General features: G+C 49.1%; 1 protein-coding gene across 1 annotated transcript; it reads left to right on the forward strand.

The window, feature by feature from the left end:
- The first annotated feature begins 460 nt into the window (after positions 1 to 460).
- On the forward strand, positions 461 to 7,098 carry LOC147118700 (uncharacterized). The gene is made up of 2 exons (XM_085983726.1): positions 461 to 898; positions 5,816 to 7,098. Exon 2 carries the CDS (start codon positions 5,962 to 5,964, stop codon positions 6,913 to 6,915), a length of 954 nt encoding a protein of 317 aa, XP_085839852.1. The 5' UTR covers positions 461 to 898; positions 5,816 to 5,961; the 3' UTR covers positions 6,916 to 7,098.
- Positions 7,099 to 25,649: the final 18,551 nt, after the last annotated feature.

Below are 25,649 nucleotides of genomic sequence, written 5' to 3' on the forward strand. Positions count from 1 at the left end.
AAGCGAGTTTTCTCAGCTAGACGGACGAGCAGAGAGAGACGGGGAAATAAATGACGGTAAACACAAACCTGGGAGTCCGAGGGTCCCGGGAAGCGAACGGAGCGGATTCAGCCTCGCGGAGCGGGTCAAACTTCCTCAGTGCCACGTGACCGGGGCCTGCGGCCTCAGTGACGTCATCGCCTTATGGACACGTGACCCGGGCCCATGTCCTGTTTGACGGGATCTTCCGACCAATAGGGGGCGAGTGGGGCGGGGCTGGCGGTGCGAGCCGGTGGCGAGTCCTCCAACCAATCGGGAAGCCCGAGGGGCGGGACTAGCGCGGGCTCATTGTCTGATCCGCAGGGCAGCGAGTTTCTCCAGTCCCTTGTTCAGGGCCTGGGGCCAGGGGAGGCTGTGGGCCTTTATTCCCCTTATTGGACACAAGGCTCTTTGTCTCACAACACACTGGCTCAGGTTTTAATAGAGACTTTTTAAATTCATCAATAAAAGCAGATAAACCCCGTGCTTCTGTGGCACAAACTTTCTAATATTTTAGAGAATCATAGAATGGTTACAGCACAGAAGGAGGCCATTCGGCCCGTCGAGCCCGTGCTGGCTCGCTGCAAGATCACTTCAGCGAGTCCCACTCCCTGCCCTTTCCCCGTAACCCTGCAAATTTCTTTCCTTCAGGTACTCGAGGGGCTGATTGGCCTACTCCTGCTCCTATCTTCTATGTATCTATTATCCGAGGCGCAGGTAGGCCCCACAACGGCGGTGGCGGCAGTGGACCTGTGAGGAGCGGTGAGGCGGCGGTGGCGATAAAGGGAGAGCCCGAGGCGCAGGTAGGCCCCACAACGGCAGTGGTGGCGGACCTGTGAGGAGCGGCGGCGGTGATATAAAGAGCGAGGCGACGGAGCAGGTAGGCCCCACAACGGCGGCGGTGTCGGACCTGTGAGGAGCAGCGGCGGTGATATAAAGAGTGAGGCGGCAGAGCAGGTAGGCCCCACAGTGGCGGCTGGCACGTTTAGGGAGTTGGTCACACCGCAGGTAAAGGCTGCACAGGCAGGAAGCGAATGGGTGACCACCAGGCAGAGTAGTGGGCGCAGGCAGGTAGTGCAGGGGTCCCCTGTGATCATCCCCCTCTCAAACAGATATACCGCTTTGGATATTGTTGGGGAGGATGGCTTATCAGGGGAAGGCAGCAGCAGCCAACTTCCTGGCACTGTGAGGAGCGGCGGCAGTGATATAATGAGCGAGGCTCCAATCTCCAATGGTAGGTTTACCAATCTCAGAGCTCCGAGTGCGTGAGAGAGAAGTAAAAAGTAATCAAAGTGTGGCATCACCAGAAAGCAGGTAAGTCATTGGCCTAGAAATTGAGTGGGCTTAGCGCCCAATTAGTGGCGCTAGAGGGCCTTGCGCCGGACTTATAGCCGTTTTGCAAATTGACTTGGGCCTTACCATCGGCGTTAGCCGGTAGCGCTGCGCCGGCACCGATGACGTCATCGGTGTGCGCAGCATCCCGGTTGCCGTGGTAACCCGGCCCCAAGCCCAAATTCAGTTGCGCCCGCCTCGCCCGTCGCAGGCGCAACTAACGAATGTGAAAAGTGTTCTTACACGCCTTTGCGCCGGTGCATAAAGGTGGAGCGGCGGCCGGCTGCGTTCCCGGCAGCCGCCTGCCCGCACCTCCCTTCCCGGACTCCTGCATCACCCCCCCCGCGGCCCTGATGAGTGTGTGCTGCGAGCCCGGCACTTCCCCGAGGTGCCGGGCTCAGATGTCGGGGGAATCCGCCGGACAGTTGTCGGCTGCAGGCAGCTCCTCCTTAACAGAAGGAGGAGGCCTGCAGTTCCCCAGCCTGCCGCACCGCATCGGGTGCCGCAGCGGGGGATTAGCGCCGGGAAACCCAATTCAACGCCCGTTTTCAGGCGCTAAAACCCTCCTTTAGCGCCCGCTGCCGTCTGGGGCCAGCGCAACCGAATTTTCGTCGGGCGCTGCCGCATTAACGCTGGCGCAAAATTTCTGGCGCTACAGCCCTGGCGAGCCCACAACCCAATTTCTAGGCCATTGATTGGTGAGTATTTCTCTCTTTCTCCTTTTTTCCAAACTTAAATTTTGTGGTTTATAGTTTATAGGGTGTCTGTGGTGTAGCGGGACTGCTGGTAAACAAGGGCCCTTCAGTATATCATTTAATTGTAGTGTAATTGGTGGGATTGATTTGATTTAATTTAATTTGAATTAATTAAAGGGTAAGTCATGGCAGGAGAGCTCTGTGCCATGGTATGCTCCTCCTGCACTATGTGGGAAATCAGGGACACTTCCTGTGCCCCTGACGACCATATGTGCGGGAAGTGTATCCAGCTGCAGCTACTGACAGACGGCATTGCGGCGCTGGAGCTGCGATTGGATACATACTGGAGCATTCGCGATGCTGAGGACATCGTGGAAAGCACAATTAGGGAGTTGGCACACTGCAGGTAAAGGCTGCACAGGCCGGAAGAGAATGGGTGACCACCAGGCAGAGTAGTAGGCGCAGGCAGGTAGTGCAGGGGTCCCCTGTGAACATCCCCCACTCAAACAGATATACCACTTTGGATATTGTTGGGGAGGATGGCTTATCAGGGGAAGGCAGCAGCAGCCAACTTCCTGGCACTGTGGGTGGTTCTGCTCCACAGGACGGGAGGAAAAAGAGCGGGAGTCTATTGTAAGGGGAATAGATAAGCGTTACTGTGGCCGCAAACATGACTCCAGGATGCTATGTTGCCTCCCTGGTGCAAGGGGCAAGGATGTCTCAGAGCGGCTGCAGAACATTTTGGAAGGTGAGGGTGAACAGCCAGTTGTCGTGGGGCATATAGGTACCAACGATATAGGTAAAAAATGGGATGAGGTCCTAAAAGCTGAATATAGGGAGTTAGGAGGTAAATTTGAAAATGGGCCTCCAAGGTAGTAATCTCAGGATTGCTACCAGTGCCACGTGCTAGCCAGAGTAGAAATAGAAGGCTATTTCAGATGAATACGTGGCTAGAGGAATGGTGCAAGGGGGAGGGATTCAAATTCCTGAGACATTAGAACAGGTTCTGGGGGAGGTGGGACCAGTTCAAACCGGACGGTTTGCACCTGGGCAGGACCAGGACTGATGTCCTAGGGGGAGTGTTTGCTAGTGCTCTGGGGGAGGGTTTAAACTAAAATGGCAGGGCGTTGGGAACCTGAGCAGGGAGACAGAGGAAAGGGAAACAAGGATAGAAGCAAAAGACAGGAAGGAGAAAAACAAAGGTGGCAGTCAGAGAAATGATGGGTTTAAATCAAACATGGCTGCAGTAAATAATAATTCTAAAAGGTGTAAGAGTGTTAAAAAAACAAGCCTGAAGGCCTTGTGTCTTAATGCGATGAGCATTCGTAATAAGGTGGATGAATTAGCTGCGCAAATAGAGGTAAATGGATATGATATGATTGGGATTACGGAAACATGGCTCCAGGGTGACCAAGGCTGGGAACTCAACATCCAGGGGTATTCAATATTCAGGAAGGATAAGCAAAAAGGAAAAGAAGGTGGGGTAGCATTACTGGTTGAAGAGCAGATTAACACAATTGAAAGGAAGGATATTAGCTCTGATGATGTGGAATCTGTATGGGTAGAACTGAGAAATACCAAGGGGCAGAAAACATTAGTGGGAGTGGTATACAGACCGCCAAACAGTAATGCAGAGGTTGGGGATGGCATTAAACGGGAAATTAGAGACGCGTGCAATAAGGGCACAGCAGTTATCATGGGTGACTTTAATCTACACATAGATTGGTCTAACCAAATTAGTAACCATACTGTGGAGGAGGAATTGCTGGAGTGTATACGGGATGGTTTCCTGGACCAATATGTCGAGGAACCAACTAGAGATCAGGCCATCTTAGACTGGGTATTATGTAATGAGAAAGGATTAATTAGCAATCTTGTTGTGCAAGGCCCCTTGGGTCGGAGCGATCATAATATGATAAAATTCTTCATTAAGATGGAGAGTGAAGTAGTTGACTTAGAGACTAGGGTCATGAATTTAAATAAAGGAAACTATGATGGTATGAGGCGCGAGTTGGGTAGGATTGATTGGGGAATGTTACTCAAAGGGTTGACAGTGGATAGGCAATGGCAAACTTTCAAAGATCGCATGGATGAACTACAGAATTTGTTCATCCCTGTTTGTCATAAAAATAAAACAAAAAAGGTGACTCAACTGTGGCTAACAAGGGAAATTAGGGATAGCATAAGATCCAAGGAGAGGACAAATAAATTGGCCAGAAAAAGTAGTAAACCTGAGGATTGGGAGCAGTTTAGGATTCAGCAAAGGAGGACAAAGGGATTAATTAAGAGGGGGAAAATAGAGTATGAGAGTAAGCTTGCAGGGAACATAAAAACTGACTGTAAAAGCTTTTATAGATATGTGAAGAGGAAAAGATTGGTGAAGTCAAGCGTAGGTCCCTTGCAGTCAGAATCAGGAGAATTTATAATGGGGAACGAAAAATAACCGTTCACCACTACTCTCTGTTTCCGGTCACTTAGCCAATTTCGTATCCATGCTGCCACTGTCCTTTTTATTCCATGGGCGTCAACTTTGCTGGCAAGCCTATTATGTGGCACTTTTCAAATGCCTTTTGGAAATCCATGTATACCAAGTTAACCGCATTGCCCTCATCAACCCTCTCTGTTACCTCATCAAAAAACTCAATCAGAATCAGAGCGGCCGGGCCCGGTGGACGTGCAGCCAGGGCCCGGCACCAGGAAACCCAGGGTGCAGCACCTCCCCCATCTGAGCTGCCGCTTCCCGGTTTCTTCAGCCGATTTCACCGAGTCAGACTCGGGACAAAGGATAGGAGCCAGGCTCCCAGAATGGCCCACGGCCCCGGGAAGCATGCACACTCTCAGCGGGGAAATCAGCACTTTGGATAGAGCGGTTTCTGGGGTGCGGTGAATTGTGGGTGCTGTGGCCACCATTAGTCAGCGGTTGTGGGGAAGAGTTTTATTGCAGGCTGACGGAAGTCGGTCCCTGGCCGCCTGTGTAGGTCTTTTTGTTGCTTCAGTTTGAGATGGAGGAGAAGCTGCTGGGTTTAACCCCCAGTACTTCTGAGCCCAGGAGGACCCAACAATTTCCAATGTGAGACTGTCAAGGGAGGTGGATTCTGGGGGAGATTAGGTTGCTAAGCAGACACTGTCCATACAATGTAAAAGAGTATTGTTTTAGGAACAAGTATTTCTGTAGAGGCTTTTAATCGAGTTTACATATACAGATTTGCTTTAATTCATTCTTGGGATGTGGGCGTTGCTCACGAGCTGCAAATATGGCCAATCCCCAGTTGCCCGTTGAGAAGGTGGTGGTGAGTCATCTTCTTGAACTGCTGCAGTCCATGTGGTGAAGGTACTCCCACAATGTTGTTCGGTAAGGAGTTCCAGGATTTTGACCCAGTAACGATGAATTTATCTGAATCAGGATGGTGTGTGACTTGGAGGTGATGGTGCTCCCATGCAACAGCTGCCCTTCTCCTTCTAGGTGGTGGATGTTGCGGGTTTGGGAGGTTCTGTCAAAGTTCTGGTCGAGTTGCAGATGTATAAAGTTCCTTTCCTTCGCCTCCTCCCACTCCCCCTCCCACCTCTCTCTCTCTCTCCTCCCATAGAGGCCAGAGTATTGTGTAGGCCCAGACCTGGTGGTGAATTCCCTTCCCTGAAGGACATCAGTGAACCAGTTGGGTTTTTACGACAATCCGGCAGCTTTCATGGACACTTTTTTCTGGTGCCGGCCCCACAAATGACCAGATTCATTGAGCTCAATTTCACAACCTGCCTTTGTTTTCTTGTAGGTTCTCTCTCACGCTCCCTGGTTTAAATTCATTTTACAGTGTATCAGAAGGAGAGGATTTGCAGACGGGAAGCTCAAACCAAACATCACGTCAAGATCTGACAGAGTCACTCGATTCATCGGATCTGAATATCACCAGCTCTGAACATGGAAGCAAAAAGCACCGTTCACAGCGGGGAGAAATCGTACACGTGTTATGTGTGTGGACAAGGCTTCAGCCGATCTTCTGGCCTATCAACACACAAGCACAGTCACACCGGGGAGAGACCGTTCACCTGCTCCATGTGTGGGAAGGGATTCAATCAGTCATCCAGCCTACTGAATCACCAGCGAGTTCACTCTGATGAGAGACCTTTTAAATGTTCAGGCTGTGGGAAGTGTTATAAAAGTTCTGGGGAACTGACATGTCATCAACGTGTTCACACTGACGAGAGACCGTTCAGGTGCTCTCACTGTGGGACTGGGTTCAGGCAGTCATCCGACCTCACTGTCCACCAGCACACTCACACTGGGGATAGGCCATTCACCTGCTCCGTGTGTGGGAAGGGATTCACTCAGTCATCCGACCTGCTGAGACACCAGCGAGTTCACACTGGGGAGAGGCCATTCACCTGCTCTGAGTGTGGGAAGGGAGTCACTAATTTATCAGACCTTCTAACACACCAGCGAGTTCACACCGGGGAGAGGCCGTTCACCTGCCCTGAGTGTGGGAAGGGATTCATTCGTTCATCCACCCTGCTGAATCATCAGCGAGTTCACACTGGGGAGAGGCCGTTCACCTGCCCTGAGTGTGGGAAGGGATTCACTCGTTCATCCACCCTGCTGAATCATCAGCAAGTTCACACTGGGGAAAGACCGTTCACCTGCTCCGTGTGTGGGAAGGGATTCACTCAGTCATCCAACCTGCTGACACACCAGCTAGTTCACAGTAGGGAGAGGCCATTCACCTGCTCCGAGTGTGGGAAGGGTTTTATTCAGTCATCCACCCTGCTGAGACACCAGCGAGTTCACACTGGGGAGAGGCCGTTCACCTGCTTCGTGTGTGGGGAGGGATTCACTTGTTCATCCCACCCGCTGAAACACCAGCAAGTTCACAAGTGACTGCAGGGGTTGGATTCTGCTGTTATTGCTGCTGTTAATCACATCCAGGATTGAACCATGTTCATTCTGACAGTTGGGGTTTGTTTCTGCTGATGTTAATAACCCCTAAAACTGGGCTGGAGATTAATATTCTGGATAGATGTCAAATAAATCAGCTTTGTGTTAAACACATTGTTGTAGGTTTTCTTCTTTCCCACCTGAGTGTTTAGCATCACCTGGCTGGAGCTCAGAAAGGATAATCTGGGGGAGGATCGTGTGGTGGGAACAGAACTTCAGCCTGGACACAGTCCTTCAGGGCCACACTGAGAGGGGCAAACGGCACTTTGGCCTTTCTTGAGGTGTGTATGGAATGTGCCCCAGCTGCTCTCGGCTGTGGTTCAGAGCTCCCAAGCCCGGAGCAGAAGGCTCCTCTAGAAATGAGCCCCAGTCCATTATTTGCTCCTTTTATGGCCTCATTAACATGCGTCGCTACTTTTAGTGATTTGTGTATCTGGACCCCGAGATCCATTTGCTCCTCTACCCCATTTAAACCCTTATTTTCCAAGCGGTGTGTGGCCTCCTTATTCTTCCTACCAAAACACACCACCTCACACTTAGCTATATTGAAATTTATTTGCCAATTTCACGCCCGTTCTGCAAATTTATTAATGTCTTCTTGCATTTTGTCTCAGTCTTCCTCAGTATTAACTTTACCCCCCAATTTGGTGTCATTGACATATTTTGAAATTGTACCTCTGATTCCCGAGTCCAAATCGTTTATGTAAATGGTGAACAACAGTGGTCCCAGCACCGATCCCTGTGAAACACCACTTCCCACCTTTTGCCAGTCTGAGTAGCTACTCCCAACCCCTACTCTCTGTTTTCTGTTTTGTAACCAGCTTGTGATCTAAAACAGTCTGTAAGATCGACAAGATGACCCAAGTCAGGCCGTGTGGAGTGAAGGGCCAGGCAGCAGAATGGATCAAAAGATGGCTACAAAACCAAACAATTGACAAAAAGGGAGAAAATAGAATGAGTTTAAATTAACAAGAAATATAAAAACAGTCTGTAAGAGCTTCTAGTATGTAAAAAGGACGAGAGTAGCTAAAGCAAGTGTTGGTCCATTAGAGGCTGAGACAGGAGAAATGATATTGGGGAACAAGGAAATGGCAGAGACTTTTAAACACCTTTTTTGTATCTGTCTTCACAGTAGAAGACACAAAAGGTATATCAAAAATAGTGGGGAACCAAGGGGCTACTGAGAGCGAGGAACTTAAAGTAATTAATATCAGTAGAGTAAAAAATACTTGAAAGACTAATGGGACTAAAAGCCAACAAATCCCCTGGACCTGACGGCCTACATCCTAGGGTTCAAAAAGAGGAGGCCGTGGAGATAGTGGATTCATTGGTTTTGATCTTCCAAAATTCCTAGATTCAGGAATGGTCCCAACAGATTGGAAGGTAGTAAATGTAACCCCGCTATTCAAGAAAGGAGGGAGAGAAAACAGAAATACAGGCCAGTTAGCCTGACATCAGTTGTCGGGAAAGTGCTGGAATCCATTATTAAGGAAGTGGTAACAGGGCACTTGGAAAATCATAATATGATTAGGCAGAGTCAACATGGTTTTATGAAAGGTAAATTGTGTTTGACAAATTTAATAGAGTTTTTTGAGGATGTAACTAGCAGGGTAGATAAAGGGGAACCAGTGGATGTAGTATATTTGGATTTCTGCAAGGCATCGATAAGGTGCCACATAAGAGGTTGTTAAGCAAGATTAGGGCTCATGGGGTTGGAGGTAATGTATTGGCATGGATAAAGGATTGGTTAACAGATGGAAAAGAGAGTTGGGATAAATGGGTCATTTTCAGATTGGCAGGCTGTAACTAGTGGGGTGCTGTAAGGATCAGTGCCTCAGCTATTTACAATCTATATTAATGACTTGGATGAAGGGACTGATTGCAATGTTTCCAATGCAAGTTTGCTGATGATACAAAGCTAGGTGGGACAGTAAGCTGTGAGGAGAACACAAAGAGCCTTTACCTGTCCTATTACTATCTCACCTCGTCTTGAATATCTCTTAATGTCTCTTCACCTCCCAGATCTTCCCTTTTGTTCTTTCATCCCCTCCCCCATTTCCCAGCCCCCAAACTGGCCTTTTAATCTGTTTCATTTCCTGCCTTTTTTTTCTCAGTTCTGAAGAAGGGTTTCGACCTGAAACGTTAACTCTGTTTCTCTCTCCACGGATGTTGCCTGGCCTGCTGAGTTTTCCAGCATTTTCTGTTGTCTCAGGATAAGAGGGTCGGCAATTTAAGACAGAGATGAGGAGAAATTTCTTCACTCAGAGGGTTGTAAATCTTTGGAATTCTCTGCCCCAAAGTGCTGTGGATGCTCAGTCATTGAGTATATTCAAGGCTGAGACAGTTCGATATTTGGACTCCAGAGGAATCAAGGGATATGGGGATAGGGCAGGAAAGTGGAGATGAGGTAGAAGATCAGCCATGATCTTATTGAATGGTGGAGCAGGCTCGAGGGGCCGTATGGCCCACTCCTGCTCCTGATTCTTATGTTCTTATGTAAAACAGAAATCAGAGGTTTGGAGTTAAGGGTAATTTGTTGCCATCTTTCCATCCAGTCTGCTACCTGGCCCTTGACTCCACACGGCCTGACCTTTGACTCCACACGACCTGACCATGGTCATCTTGTAGACCGTACATATTACAGACACAGTGCCCCAGTGGTGGAGGGGGTGGATATCGAGTCCTGTGGCGGGGCTCTGATGGATTTCTCCATCCCGTGTGTTTTGAGGCATCGCTAGTTGCATTTTTCACCTCTTCCCACCTTTAAAAAAAAATCTTTTTGCCAGTTTATTAAAGCCATTAAAAACTTCCTAGATAAGTCACACAAAAAAAATAGGCCTTGTATGTTTCCATCAGAATGATAGGCCTGAACTCGAGTTAGAAATCACAGTTAGAAAACATTCAGCAATTAAACCAGACTGGGTGGGGCCTGAGGTGTGAGTTAGTAATGGAAAACTGGAGGCTAATGTACTTTGCACCAGGGCTGAGGAGCCGGCACTAAGGTTTCTGTACAATTGATTTATTAATTTTGTTTAATGCCCAATATTGCAGGGCAGTGTCCTAGGCCCAACCATCTTCAGCTACTTCATCAATGATCTTCCCTCCATCATAAGGTCAGAAGTGGGGTTGTTCGCTGATGACTGCACAGTGTTCAATTCCATTTGCAACTCCTCAGATAATGAAGCAGTCCATGCCCGCATGCAGCAAGACCTGGATGACATTCAGGCTTGGGCTGATAAGTGGCAGGTAACATTCACGCCACACAAGTGCCAGGCAATGACTATCTCCAACCAGCAACAGTCTAACCACCGCCTCTTGACATTCAATGGCATTACCATCGCCGAATCCCCCACCATCAACATCCTGGGGTCGCCATTGACCAGAAACTTAACTGGACCAGCCATATAAACACAGTGGCAACAAGAGCAGTTCAGAGGCTGAGTATTCTGCGGCGAGTGTCTCACCTCCTGACTCCCCAAAGCCTTTCCACCATCTACAAGGCACAAGTCAGGAGTGTGAAGGAATACTCTCCACTTGCCTGGATGAGTGCAGCTCCAACAACACTCAAGAAGCTCGACACCATCCAGGACAAAGCAGCCCACTTGATTGGCACCCCATCCACCACCTTAAACATTCACTCCCTCCACCACCGGCGTACCATAGCTGCAGTGTGTACCCGATACAAGATGCACTGCAGCAACTCGCCAAGGCTTCGGCAGCACCTCCCAAACCCGCGACCTCGACCACCTGATGGACAAGGGCAGCAGGCACATGGGAACACCACCACTTCGAGGTTCCCCTCCAAGTCACACACCATCCTGAGTTGGAAATATATCGCCGTTCCTTCATCGTCGCTGGGACAAAATCCTGGAACTCCCTCCCAAACAGCACTGAGGGCGCACCTTCACCACATGGACTGCAGCAGTTTAAGAAGGCGGCTCACCACCACCTTCTCAAGGGCAATTAGGGATGGGTAATAAATGCTGGCCTTGCCAGTAACGCTCACATCCCAGGAACGAATCTGAAAGAAAATCTCAATCAGACTGGCAGGTCATCTTGCTGTCTGGCAGAGGCGAGGTTCCCCAATGGAGGGCTCTCTATGCGGGTTCCTGCCCTGTACCATTGGGGATCTGGGGTGGAGACTGTTACAAGGAGCTGTCATGTGCAACAGTTTTTAAGCTCCTTTCCGGACTCCAAGGTCAGATGTGGTTTTTGCGGCCTAGAGTAGTCCATGGGCCGTGTATATATTCAGTGTGAGAGGTTGCAGCCCCTGTATAGTTACCTGAAGGGGCTGCTCCTCAACTCTTTTTTTTAATTCATTGATGGGATGTGGGCGTCGCTGGCTAGGCCTACATTTAGTGCCCATCCCTAAATGCCCTTGAGAAGATGGTGGTGAGCCGCCTTCTTGAACCGCTGCAGTCCATATGGTGTAGGTACACCCACAATTCTGTTAGGAAGGGAGTTCCAGGATTTTGGCCCAGCGACAGTGAAGGAACGGCGATACAGGTCCAAGTCAGGATGGTGTGTGGCTTGGAGGGGAACTTGTAGATGGTGATGTTCCCATGCATCTGATGCCCTTGTCCTTCTAAGTGGTAGAGGTCGCGGGTTTGGAAGGTGCTGTTGAAGGAGCTTTGGCGAGTTGCTGCAGTGCATCTTGTAGATGGTACACACTGCAGCCACAGTGTGCCAGTGGTGGAGGGAGTGAATGTTGAAGGTGGTGGATGGAGTGCCAATCAAGCGGGCTGCTTTATCCTGAATGGTGTCGAGCTTCTTGAGTGTTGTTGGAGCTGCACTCATCCAGGCAAGTGGAGAGTATTCCATCACACTCCTGACTTGTGCCTTGTAGATGGTGGAAAGGCTTTGGGGAGTCAGGAGGTGAGACACTCGCCACAGAATTCCCTGCCTCTGGCCTGCTCTTGTAGCCACAGTATTTATATGGCTGGTCCAGTTCAGTTTCTGATCAATGGTAACCCCCAGGATGTTGATAGTGGGGGATTCAGTGATGGTAATGCCATTGAATGTCAAGGGGAGATGGTTAGAGTCTCGCTTGTTGGTTACACTTTAGCCCCACGCTCCTAATCTTTGCCCGCCCAGTGCGGAGGGGGGTGGGTAAGTCGGAGGATCTTCTCCTGGACCTGCTCTTGGGCCTGGTGAAAACAGCAATTTGTAGGCCCAGGATGGGTGGGGCCCATGGGGGGGGGTCACTCTGGCTGCCTGCCTCTCTCCCGTGGTCTTGTCCCTGCCCGGGTGGCCCTGGAGAGGGAGCAGGCAGTGTCCACCGGTTCACTTGATACCTTCCTCGACCGGTGGGCACCTCAGGTTAAAGGGGCGATAATCGATCCTCACAATCACATTATGATGGAATTATTATTTGTGAGTGTCGCTGTATTGTGCACAGTTATTATTCATAGAATAGATTCATAGAAACTTACAGCACAGAAGGAGGCCCTTCGGCCCGTCGTGCCTGTGCCGGCTCTTTGAAAGAGTCGTCGTGTTTAGTCCCACATCCTCACTTTTTGTCCGTAACCCTGTCAGTTGCTCCAGTTCCCGTCCAACTCTGCTTTACAATTATTAACGGAATCAGCTTCCACCATCTTTTCAGGTCGAGCGTTCCCGATCCCCACAACTCTCTGAGTGGAAACATTTCTCCTCATCTCTCCTCCAGATCTTTTGACAATATTTTTGAATCTTTGACCTCTAGTTATTGACCCACTCACCAGAGGGAATGTTTCTTTCCCTATTTATTCCATCAAAATCTCTCACCATCTTAAAACCTCTATTAAGTCTCCTCTGAACCTTCTCTGTTCCAAGGAGGACAGTCCGAACTTTTCCAACCTCTGCTCATAACTGAAGTCCCTCATCCCGGGTAACACCCTGGTAAACCTCCTCTGGGCCCTTTCTAAGGCCTTTACACCTTTCCTCAAGTGTGGGGCCCAGAATTGTCCACAACACTCCAGCTGAGGCCTAACTTGTGATTTATGAAGTTCCAGCATCATCTCTTTGCTTTTATATTCTATTCCTCTGTTTATAAACCCAAGCAAACGGTTATTGTTTGTTTAATGTCTGTGGGGCACTGGGGCACTTGCCTTAATGGGTTTTGCTCCCATCTGGTGTCACTGGGACAACTTAGAGTCACCCCTACAGGTGGTGAAAAATGGCCCAATCTCAATCGGACGACAAAAAAATGAATTTTCTCTTCACCAATTCAGGGTTTCAATTCTTTACCCAGGATTTGTGATGCGGTAGAATGGGCCCTATCAATGACAACCTGATCCTCATGCACCGGCTCATCACTGGACTGTGCTCTGAGCATGTGCAGTGCGAGTGGTTGAGACGGACTGAGGCGTGTCCTCCTTGGAGGGGAACCAGCCAAAGTGGGCATGTGTCCTCCTTAGAGGGGAACCAGGTAAAGAGGGTGAGTGTCCTCCTTGGAGGGGAACCAGGCAAAGAGGGTGAGTGTCCTCCTTGGAGGGGAACCAGGCAAAGAGGGCGAGTGTCCTCCTTGGAGGGGAACGAGGTAAAGAGGGCAAGTGTCCTCCTTGCAGGGGAACCAGGTAAAGAGGGCAAGTGTCCTCCTTGCAGGGGAACCAGGTAAAGAGGGCAAGTGTCCTCCTTGGAGGGGAACAAGGTAAAGAGAGCGAGTGTCCTCCTTGGAGGGGAACCAGGCAAAGAGGGCGAGTGTCCTGCTTGGAGAGGAACCAGGCAAAGAGGGCGAGTGTCCTCCTTGGAGGGGAACCAGGTAAATAGGGTGTGCGTCCTCCTTGGAGAGGAACCAGGTAAAGAGGGCGAGTGTCCTCCTTGGAGAGGAACCAGGCAAAGAGGGCGAGTGTCCTCATTGGAGGGGAACCAGATAAAGAGGGCGAGTGTCCTCCTTGGAGAGGAACCAGGTAAAGAGGGCGAGTGTCCTCCTTGAAGGGGAACCAGGTAAAGAAGGCGAGTGTCCTCCTTGGAGAGGAACCAGGTAAAGAGGGCGAGTATCCTCATTGGAGGGGAACAGGCAAAGAGGGCGAGTGTCCTCATTGGAGGGGAACCAGGTAAAGAGGGCGAGTGTCCTCCATGGAGAGGAACCAGGTAAAGAGGGCGAGTGTCCTCATTGGAGGGGAACCAGGCAAAGAGGGCGAGTGTCCTCATTGGAGGGGAACCAGGTAAAGAGGGCGAGTGTCCTCCTTGGAGGGGAACCAGGTAAAGAGGGTGAGTGTCCTCCTTGGAGGGGAACTAGGTAAAGAGGGCGAGTGTCCTCATTGGAGGGGAACCAGGTAAAGAGGGTGAGTGTCCTCCTTGGAGGCGAACCAGGTAAAGAGGGCGAGTGTCCTCCTTGGAGGGGAACCAGGTAAAGAGGGCGAGTGTCCTCCTTGGAGGGGAACCAGGCAAAGAGGGCGAGTGTCCTCATTGGAGAGGAACCAGGTAAAGAGGGCGAGTGTCCTCCTTGGAGAGGAACCAGGTAAAGAGGGCGAGTGTCCTCATTGGAGGGGAACCAGGTAAAGAGGGCGAGTGTCCTCATTGGAGAGGAACCAGGTAAAGAGGGCGAGTGTCCTCCTTGGAGGGGAACCAGGTAAAGAGGGCGAGTGTCCTCATTGGAGAGGAACCAGGTAAAGAGGGCGAGTGTCCTCATTGGAGGGGAACAAGGCAAAGAGGGCGAGTGTCCTCCTTGGAGTGGAACCAGGTAAAGAGGACGAGTGTCCTTATTGGAGGGGAACCACGTAAAGAGGGTGTGTGTCCTCCTTGGAGGGAAACCTATCCTCAAAAAACAGTGAAATATCTTGGAATTTAAACATGTCCATTCCCATTGTTTGGATATTGATGAGTAGCAATGAGCAGTTTTTTTTCTATTTTGAATATAAATACAAAAGCTCTACTGGGCATGTTAAACTACTAGTTATTTAATCAGGGCTGCAGCTGCTGAAAGGTTGACTGTACTGCGGTTTGTGGCCAGAGCTGGCAGACGTGTTGCTCTGAAGTCTGCTGTCTCACACCTGAAGAGTCTGTTTATGTCATGTTGTAATGACCTTTTTCTGTTGTCTGGCATCAGAAATAGAAATCAAAGGGAGATGATTCCCCGCTCTGTTAATCAATTTTTTGATACATTATATAATATATATCTCCAACTTTGACTAGTTTATCCTGTATATATAAACCAACCCCACAGTCACTGACACCAGTCTCCTCCTGTCTGATATAAGCTAACCCCACAGTCACTGACACCAATCTCCTCCTGTCTGATATAAACCAACCCCACAGTCACTGACACCAATCTCCTCCTGTCTGATATAAACCAACCCCACAGTCACTGACACCAATCTCCTCCTGTCTGATATAAACCAGCCCCACAGTCACTGACACCAATCTCCTCCTATCTGATATGAAACAACCCCAGTCACTGACACCAATCTCCTCCTGTCTGATATAAACCAACCCCACAGTCACTGACACCAATCTCCTCCTGTCTGATATAAAGCAGCCCCACAGTCACTGACACCAATCTCCTCCTGTCTGATATAAACCAACCCCACAGTCACTGACACCAATCTCCCCCTTTCTGATATAAACTATCCCCACAGTCACTGACACCAATCTCCTCCTGTCTGATATAAACCAGCCCCAGTCACTGACACCAATCTCCTCCTGTCTGATATAAACCAACCCCACAGTCACTGACACCAATCTCCTCCTATCTGATATGAAACAACCCCAGTCACTGACACCAATCTCCTCCTGTCTGATATAAACCAACCCCGCAGTCACTGACACCAATCTCCTCCTGTCTGATATAAACCAGCCCCACAGTCACTGACACCAATCTCCTCCTGTCTGATATAAACCAACCCCACAGTCACTGACACCAATCTCCTCCTGTCTGATATAAACTATCCCCACAGTCACTGACACCAATCTCCTCCTGTCTGATATAAACCAGCCCCAGTCACTGACACCAATCTCCTCCTGTCTGATATAAACCAACCCCACAGTCACTGACACCAATCTCCTCCTGTCTGATATAAACCAGCCCCACAGTCACTGACACCAATCTCCTCCTGTCTGATATAAACCAACCCCAGTCACTGACACCAATCTCCTCCTGTCTGATATAAAACATCCCCACAGTCACTGACACCAATCTCCTCCTGTCAGAAATGACCCAGGTTCTGCCTCGCCTCACCACCAGAGGACACCATGAACTCTTAATTGTTTCCTTCTTTCTTCCTAATCGTACTCACCCGTGCATGGTTATATGCCTGCTACTTAACTGGTGCTTAGTTTTATGTCCGGCTCAGTCTTGAGTTTCACACTGCCTTGTGATCCTGTTGCCGGCCTGCTAGCCTGTATCTGTGCTGTTGTTATTTTGTTTGTTTCTAGTAAAGTCTATCTTTGTTTTTGCAACCTAACCTCTGCCTCAGTTTGCCTTCCTGCAGTTGGGTTCACCCAGTGCCACTCGTCACAGCAAGACTGAGCCAAACATGGACCCAGCAGAGAGGGACCAATGGCCACGACGAGTCTTTGAACATCTACAACTGATCTTGGATGAACTGCGGTGCTTCGCCACAACTTTCTCCCGAAGCCAGAAACAGCTGGAGGCCCTCGTCATTGCTTTCCATCAGAGCCAGAGTCAGGCGACCCAAGCTACTCCAGCACCATTACCCACTCCTCCGGTTTCGGTTCCCCCTCTGAAAGAACCCCGATTACCTGCACCCGAGCGCTATGATGGTAACCCAGGAGGATGTCGAGGCTTTCTAACCCACTGTTCCCTGGCTTTCGAGCTGCAAGGTTCATTGTTTCCCACTGACCGTTCCCGAGTAGCCTACATCGTTTCGCTACTCACCGGCAAAGCACTTACCTGGGCTATGGCCGTCTGGGAACAGCAAACTCCGGTATGTTCAAACTATCAACTTTTCACTGAGGAAATGAGAAGGGTCTTTGATCACCCTATAAACATATAAGGGCAAGGCTGGATGGCATCTATTTTAATGCAAGGAGTCTTGCAAATAAGGTGGATGAACTGAAGGTGTTGATAAACACATGGGAGTATGATATTGTTGCTATCACGGAGACATGGTTGAGGGAGGGGCAAGACTGGCAGCTCAATATTCTGGGGTACAGAATCTTCAGGCGAGACAGAGGGGGAGGTATAAGAGGAGGGGGTGTCACAATATTAATTAAGGAGTCAATTACTGCAGTAAGGAGCGATGATGTATTAGCAGGTTCCTCTAATGAGGCCATATGGGTGGAGCTTAAAAACAAAAAGGGGGCAAGCACTTTGCTGGGAGTGTACTATAGGCCTCCAAACAGTCAGGGGGAGATAGAGGAACAGATATGTAGGCAAATCTCAGAGAAATGTGCAAATAATAGGGTAATAATAATGGGGGATTTCAACTTCCCCAATATTAACTGGGATAGTCAGAGTGTGAAAGGCTCAGAGGGTGTAGAATTCTTAAAGTGCATCCAGGAGAGCTTTTTGAGCCAGCATGTAGAAAGTCCTACAAGAGAGGGGGTGGTACTGGACCTAATTCTAGGGAATGTGGCCGGCCAAGTGGAAAAAGTGCTACTGGGGTGAGCACTTTGGTGACAGTGACCATAATATGGTGAGATTTAAGGTGGTCATGGAAAAGGACAGGGATGGGCCGTAAATAAAGGTTCTAAATTGGGGGAAGGCCGATTTTAATAGGATAAGGCAGGATCTGGCCAAAATGGACTGGGATCAGCTACTTGTAGGAAAGTCCGCATTGGAGCAATGGGAGGCTTTCAGAAGGGAGATTGAGATCATACAATGGCAACATGTTCCCGTAAAGGTCAAGGGTGGTTCCAAAAACCACAGGGAACCTTGGATGTCAGGGGATATACGAGAATGGATTAGGAAAAAAAGGAAGGCTTTTGGCAGATACAAAAGGCTAAAGACGGAGGAAGCCCTAGAGGAATACAAAAAGTGCAGGGGGATACTTAAAAAAGAAATTAGGAGATCAAGGAGGAGCCATGAAATAAAACTGGCGAGCAAAATAAAGGAAAATCCTAAGATGTTTTATGAGTATATTAAGGGTAAGAGGACAACTAGGGAAAAAATAGGGCCCATTAGGGACAAAAGTGGCAATCTGTGTGTGGAGCCGGAAGATGTAGGAGGGGTTCTAAATGAATTTTTTGCATCTGTTTTCACTATGGAGAAGGACGATGTAGACATAGAAATAGGGCGGGGGGACTGTGATATGCTCGAACATATTAACATCGAGAGGGAGGAGGTATTGGCGGTTTTAGCTGGCCTAAAAATGGATAAATCCCCAGGCCCGGATGAAATGTATCCCAGGCTGCTGTGTGAGGCAAAGGAAGAGATTGCGGGGGCTCTAACACATATATTCAGGACCTCTCTGGCCACAGGGGATGTGCCAGAGGACTGGAGAACCGCTAATGTAGTACCATTATTCAAGAAGGGAAGTAGGGAAAAACCGGGAAACTACAGGCCAGTGAGCCTAACATCAGTGGTAGGAAAATTATTGGAAAAAATTCTGAGGGACAAAATTTGTCTCCACTTGGAGAGGCAAGGATTAATCAGGGATAGTCAACATGGCTTTGTCAAGGGAAGATCATGCCTGACTAATTTGATTGAATTTTTTGAGGGGGTGACTAGGTGTGTGGATGAGGGTAACGCAGTGGATATGGTATACATGGATTTCAGTAAGGCCTTCGATAAAGTCCCGCACAGGAGACTGGTCAAGAAGGTAAGAGCCCATGGAATCCAGGGTGCCTTGGCACATTGGATACAAAACTGGCTTAGTGGCAGAAGGCAGAGGGTAATGGTCGAAGGTTGTTTTTGTGACTGGAAGCCTGTGGCCAGTGGGGTACCACAGGGATCGGTGCTGGGTCCCTTGCTGTTTGTGGTCTACATTAATGACTTGGATATGAATGTAAAGGGTATGATCAGTAAGTTCGCGGATGATACAAAAATTGGTAGGGTGGTAAATAGCGAGGAGGGTAGCCTCAGTCTGCAGGACGATATAGATGGGTTGGTCAGATGGGCGGAACAGTGGCAAATGGAATTTAACCAGGAAAAGTGCGAGGTGATGCACTTTGGGGGGACTAACAGGGCAAGGGAATACACAATGAATGGTAAGACCCTAGGCAAGACGGAAGGTCAGAGGGATCTGGGTGTGCAAGTACACAGATCCCTGAAGGCGGCGGAACAGGTGGATAATGTGGTAAAAAAGGCATATGTGTAAGGGGGGTTATCTTACACCCAGGTAGTCCTGGGTACCTCAGGCTGATGTACAGTCCCTGAGGAGTTTGGGGCTTTTGACTGTTTATAGCAAATCACAGTCCTCAGAGAATTTCTCTGAGTAAGTGCTTCTTGGTTGTTTATACCAGATACAACCCCAGGCAGAGTTTCAGCCTGTCCCACTTAATCTAACTGCTCATTCCCAATTGCAGCTCATCCCCCAAATTACTGGCGTGAGGTTTTGAATCCCACTTCCCCCACTACTGTTCTACAACGCGAATTACAGCTTGGACATTTGTGACAGATTCAAATTGCAGTAACCAGAAGCAGACACCGGATAAAAGATACAACTCACTTTATTTGGACACGTGAAACACAAGCAAGGCAATAATCTCAGTACCGAACTCCACACAGCACTTCCCACTGAAAGTTCCTTGATGTCATAGAGTCATAGAGTCACAGAGTTTTACAGCACAGAAAGAGGCCCTTCGGCCCATCGTGTCTGCGCCGCCCATCCCTCCCTGTCCAGTCTAATCCCATTTTCCAGCATTTGGTCCATAGCCTTGTATGCAATGGCATTTCAAGTGCTCATCCAAATGCTTCTTGAATGTTGTGAGGGTTCCTGCCTCTACCACCCTTTCAGGCAGTGAGTTCCAGCTTCCAACCACCCTCTGGGTGAAAAAGTTCCTCCTCAAATCCCCCCTAAATCTCCTGCCCCTTACCCTGAATCTGTGCCCCCTTGTTATTGACCCCCCTACTAAGGGGAAAAGTTCCTCTTTATCTACCCTATCTATGCCCCTCATCATTTTGTACACCTCAATCAGGTCCCCCCTCAGCCTTCTTTGCTCCAAGGAAAACAACCCCAGCCTGTCCAGTCTCTCTTCATAGCTGAGGTGCTCCATCCCAGGTAACATCCTGGTGAATCTTCTCTGCACCCTCTCCAAAGCAATCACATCCTTCCTATAGTGAGGCGACCAGAACTGCACACAGTACTCCAGCTGTGGCCTCACCAGCGTTTTGTACAGCTCCATCATAACCTCTCTGCTCTTATATTCTATGCCTCTGCTAATGAAGGCAAGTATCCCATAAGCCTTTTTAACCACTTTATCTACCTGTTCCGCTGCCTTCAGGGAATTATGTACATGTACACCAAGGTCCCTCTGACCCTCTGTACTTCCTAGGGTCCTACCACTCATTGTGTATTCCCTTGCCTTATTTGTCCGTCCAAAATGCATCACCTCGCACTTTTCCGGGTTAAATTCCATTTCCCACTTTTCCGCCCATCTGACCAACCCGTTAATATTGTCCTGTAGCCTGAGGCTTTCCTCCTCGCAATTTACCACCCCACCAATTTTCGTGTCATCCGCGAACTTACTGATCATACCCTTTACATTCTCATCCAAATCATTAATGTAGATCACAAACAGCAAGGGACCCAGCACCGATCCCTGAGGTACCCCACTGGACACAGGCTTCCAGTCACAAAAGCAACCTTCGACCATCACCCTCTGCCTCCTGCCACTCAGCCAGTTTAGGATCCAATGCGCCAAGGCCCCCTGGATCCCATGGGCTCTTACCTTCTTGACCAGTCTCCTATGCGGGACCTTGTCAAAAGCTTTACTGAAGTCCATGTAAACCACATCCACAGCATTTCCCTCATCCACACACCTAGTCACCCCCTCGAAAAATTCAATCAGATTGGTCAGACATGATTTACCCTTGACAAAGCCATGCTGAATATCCCCGATTAATCCTTGCCTCTCCAAGTGGAGACTAATTTTGTCCCTCAGAATTTTTTCCAATAATTTCCCTACCACAGATGTTAGGCTCACTGGCCTGTAATTCCCTGGTTTATCCCTGCTACCCTTCTTGAATAATGGTACTACATTAGCTGTTCTCCAGTCCTCTGGTACATCCCCTGTGGCCAGAGAGGTTCTGAAAATTTGTGTCAGAGCCCCTGCAATCTCCTCCTTTGCCTCACACAACAGCCTGGGATACATCTCGTCCGGGCCTGGGGATTTATCCACTTTTTGGCCTGCTAAAACCGCTAGTACCTCCTCCCTCTCGATGCTAATATGTTCAAGTATGTCGCAGTCCCCTTGCCCGACTTCTATATCTACATCGTCTTTCTCCATAGTGAACACTGAGGCAAAAAATTCATTTAAAACCCCACCTACTTCATCTGGCTCTACACACAGCTTGCCACTTTGGTCCCTAATGGGCCCTACCCTTTCCCTGGTTATCCTCTTGCCCTTAATATACTTAAAAAACATCTTAGGATTTTCCTTTATTTTGCTCGCCAGTGTTATTTCATGGCCCCTCCTCGCCCTCCTAATTTCCTTTTTAAGTATGCCCCTGCACCTCCTATACTCCTCTAGGGCTTCCACCGTCTTTTGTCTTTTGTAACTGCCAAAAGCCCCCCTTTTTTTCCTAATGCATTTTTGTATATCCTTTGTCATCCAAGGTTCCCTTTGCTTGTTGTTCCCACCCTTGACCTTTACAGGAACATGTTGGTGTTGTACTCTCTCTATTTCCCTTCTGAAAGCCTCCCACTGTTTTGATGTGGATTTTCCTATAAGTAGCTGCTCCCAGTCCACTTTTGCCAGATCCTGTCTTATCTTATTAAAATCGGCCTTCCCCCAATTTAGAACCCTGATTTCCGGGCCGTCTTTGTCTTTTTCCATGACCACCTTAAATCTCACCGAATTGTGGTCACTATCGCCAAAATGCTCTCCTACAGACACTTCCACCACCTGCCCGGCTACATTCCCTAGAATTAGGTCCAGTACCGCCCCCTCTCTTGTAGGACTTTCTACATGTTGGCTCAAAAAGCTTTCCTGGATGCACTTTAAGAATTCTGCTCCCTCCAAGCCTTTCACACTCTGACTATCCCAATTTATATTGGGGAAGTTGAAATCCCCCACTATTACTACCCTATTATTTTCACACTTTTCTGATATCTGCCTGCATATCTGTTCCTCTATCTCCCCCTGACTGTTTGGGGGCCTATAGTACACTCCCAGCAAGGTGCTTGACCCCTTTTTGTTTTTAAGTTCTACCCATATGGCCTCATTAGAGGAACCCGCTAATATATCATCCCTCCTTACAGCAGTAATAGACTCCTTAATTAATATTGCAACACCCCCTCCCCTTTTACACCCCCCTCTGTCTCGCCTGAAGATTCTATACCCCGGAATATTTAGCTGCCAGTCCTGACCCTCCCTCAACCATGTCTCCGTGATAGCAACAATATCGTACTCCCATGTGTTCAACAACAACTTCAGTTCATCCACCTTATTTGCAAGACTCCTTGCATTAAAATAAATGCCTTCCAGCCTTGCCATATTCCCTTTTGCCTTCACATCTTTGCTCTGCCTTCCCTGCTGACTTGTTTTTTCCTCCTTATTTGGCTGTACATCACCCCCTACTATAGCTCCACTCTGTATCCCATCCCCCTGCCGAATTAGCTTAAACCCCCCCCAGCAGTGCTAGCAAACCTCCCCGCAAGGATATTGGTTCCCCTCTGGTTCAGGTGTAAACTGTCCGACTTGTACAAGTCCCACCTTTCCCAGAAGCAGACCCAGTGATCCAGGAAACTAAAGCCCTCCCTCCTGCACCATCCCTTTAGCCACGCATTCATCTGTTCTATCCTCCTATTCCTATACTCACTAGCACGTGGCACCGGGAGTAATCCAGAGATTACAACCTTTGAGGTCCTGCTCCTTAATCTTGCCCCTAGCTCCCTAAATTCTTGCTGCAGGACCTCATCCCTCTTTTTACCTATGTCGTTGGTACCAATGTGGACCACGACCTCTGGTTGTTCACCCTCTCCCTCCAGAATGCCCTGCAGCCGCTCAGTGACATCCTTGACCCTGGCACCAGGGAGGCAACAAACCATCCTGGATTCACGTCTACGGCCACAGAAACGCCTATCTGTTCCCCTTACTATAGAATCCCCTACGACTATTGCTCTCCCACTCTTTTTCCTCCCCTCCTGGGCAGCAGGAGCGCCCCCAGTGCCAGGAAGCTGGCTGCTGCTGCCTTCCCCTGGTGAGTCATTCCCCCCAACAGTATCCAAAACGGTATACTTGTTTGAGAGGGGAATGGTCACAGGGGTTTCCTGCACTACCTGCCTACTTCTATTGCTCCGCCTGGTGGTCACCCATTTCCTTTCTTCCTGTGCAGCCCTTCCCTGCGGTGTGACCAACTCACTAAACGTGCTATCCACGAACTTCTCAGCCTCGTGAATGCTCCACAACCCATCCACCCGCAGCTCCAGCTCCTCAATGCGGTCTGCTAATAGCTGCAGATGGATGCATTTCCTGCACACGTAGTCACCAGGGGCAGTGCCCCTGAATTCCCACATGGAGCAGGAGGAGCACATCACGGGGCTGGGCTCTCCTGGCATGACTTTCCCCTTAATTACTTTAAATTAATTTACTATCACCAATTAAAGATGTCTCTAAGGCTCTTGTATAGTCTACCAACAGTACCTGCTACACCAGAAAAGACACTAGTAACGATAAACTACAGAGTTAAAGTTTAAAAAAGAGAAATACTCACCAACCAATCACTTACCTGCTCCCTGGTGACGTCACACACTGACTATTTTTTACCTCTCTCCCCGCTGCGGAGTTGGTAAGCCTCGCTGGTCGTGGGTTTTTATACCCGGCTGCTCCTCCTCTGCTCCCGCTGCTCCGAGTGCTCTCGGGCCTCGCTGGTCGTGGGTTTTTATACCCGGCTGCTCCTCCTCTGCTCCCGCTGCTCCGAGTGCTCTCGGGCCTCGCTGGTCGTGGGTTTTTATACCCGGCTGCTCCTCCTCTGCTCCCGCTGCTCCGAGTGCTCTCGGGCCTCGCTGGTCGTGGGTTTTTATACCCGACTGCTCCTCCTCTGCTCCCGCTGCTCCGAGTGCTCTCGGGCCTCGCTGGTCGTGGGTTTTTATACACGGCTGCTCCTCCTCTGCTCCCGCTGCTCCGAGTCTTTAAACCTGAACAAGTTCTAAAAACAGCACCTTAAACATAGAACTTTAAACTTAACCAATCGTTCTGGGAAGGGAAAACATAGGGTGAAACCGAACTAAAATGACCTTAAACCCTATTCCTATTACCACAAGCCTCCCATCCTCCTATCACTAAGTGGGGTGATCCTCATTGAGGATAGCTCATACTCACAGTCCCCTTCCGTATGGTTTTGAAAACGCTTTCGGTCCGGAACAGCGCGCTTTTCTCCCCCCTCGCTCTCCGGTCTCTGGTTCCGATGCCTCCGTGGTCCGCGGGCTTCTTCTTCCTTCCTTCTCGTCGGGCGTTCCTTCGACTCTGCCTCCACATGCACATGCTGCCTGTGAGATTCTCACCCCAGTTATACTGTATCTGGGCTTGAGAGTCCTTTGTCTTTAGATACCAATAATGGTCCAGTGCTCAAAGTGTGAGTAGGTGCGAAGTGTAGACTAGATTGTCCATTAATCCTTTTCCTTTGTCTTGTTTGGCTTTGGAAGCTCCTGGCTCTGACCAGTCTGTTCCCTCTTTGTGAGGTTTGTTTTGGGTTGAGCTCTTGCCCTGTAGAGGTGTTGCATCTGGTGTTTTGGGTTGGGGTGACCAGGGCCTTTAGATGCTAATGGCCCCCAGTTCACCCTTCCTTCTGGAATGTTCTGTCGGTTGAGAATGATGTGTTGCCTTTTTAAAGAAAATGTTTTTCATGGGATCCAAAAATTCCTCCTTTCTGGGGTCCGGGGACCCCTTCCAACTCCGGGTAGAGGTTCTCGCATGGCCTCTCCCCAACTGGGAGACCCCCACCTTCCCCTCAGCTTAAACTAGAAATTACCACGCACACACAATTCAAAATCACACAGTTTAAACAGGTTTCTGGGGAAATGCCCCCTTCTTAGCTCGGGGAATCCGCAGCTTTCTGGGACCCTGCTGTGTCCTTGGGATCCTTGTGACCCTTACAGGCCCCCGTTTGACACTCTCCAATATAGAGTGTCACCAAGCGCGGGAGCAAGGATCCTGGTTTCCTTACAAAGTAAACGGACATTTTGTTAACACTCTAATTACAAATGTACATATCTAGGGTACACACACAATATCCAAATAACATTTCCCAATACACCAAATCACTCCACACATTATTTCCATTATACACTGCTCCATATACGACTTTTCTCTGCTTTGCGTCACAGTCCTATTTGGCCCCTAATCCCTCCATCGCGTGTACATAGCGGGCCTGATGGTTTACGGTTTGCTCTTCTCATCTTACAGGTGATGAATATTAAATAAAACATTACTACTAGCTGACCGATCACCAGGGCATGAGATGCGATGCGTTCCCAGGGGGTGGTCTCTACGTCGAGCCCTATGTCCCACCATAGTCTAGCCGCAATTTCCTCGATCTCTGCCCCCAACTCTATCGTTTTTTGTAGTAAGGTATAAAAATGTTTCTGTGATAATGCAACAGCTTTCAATAATGTGGTTAAGTGTTCAGGCAG

This window comes from Somniosus microcephalus, chromosome 4, assembly GCF_052327205.1.
Source record: "Somniosus microcephalus isolate GS21.2 chromosome 4, FLI_Smic_1.0, whole genome shotgun sequence".
Classification (NCBI taxonomy): domain Eukaryota; kingdom Metazoa; phylum Chordata; class Chondrichthyes; order Squaliformes; family Somniosidae; genus Somniosus; species Somniosus microcephalus.

What these genes read in the sequence shown, in the direction of transcription:
- LOC147118700 (XM_085983726.1), top strand. Translation starts at nt 5,962, where the DNA reads ATGGAAGCAAAAAGCACCGTTCACAGCGGGGAGAAATCGTACACGTGT.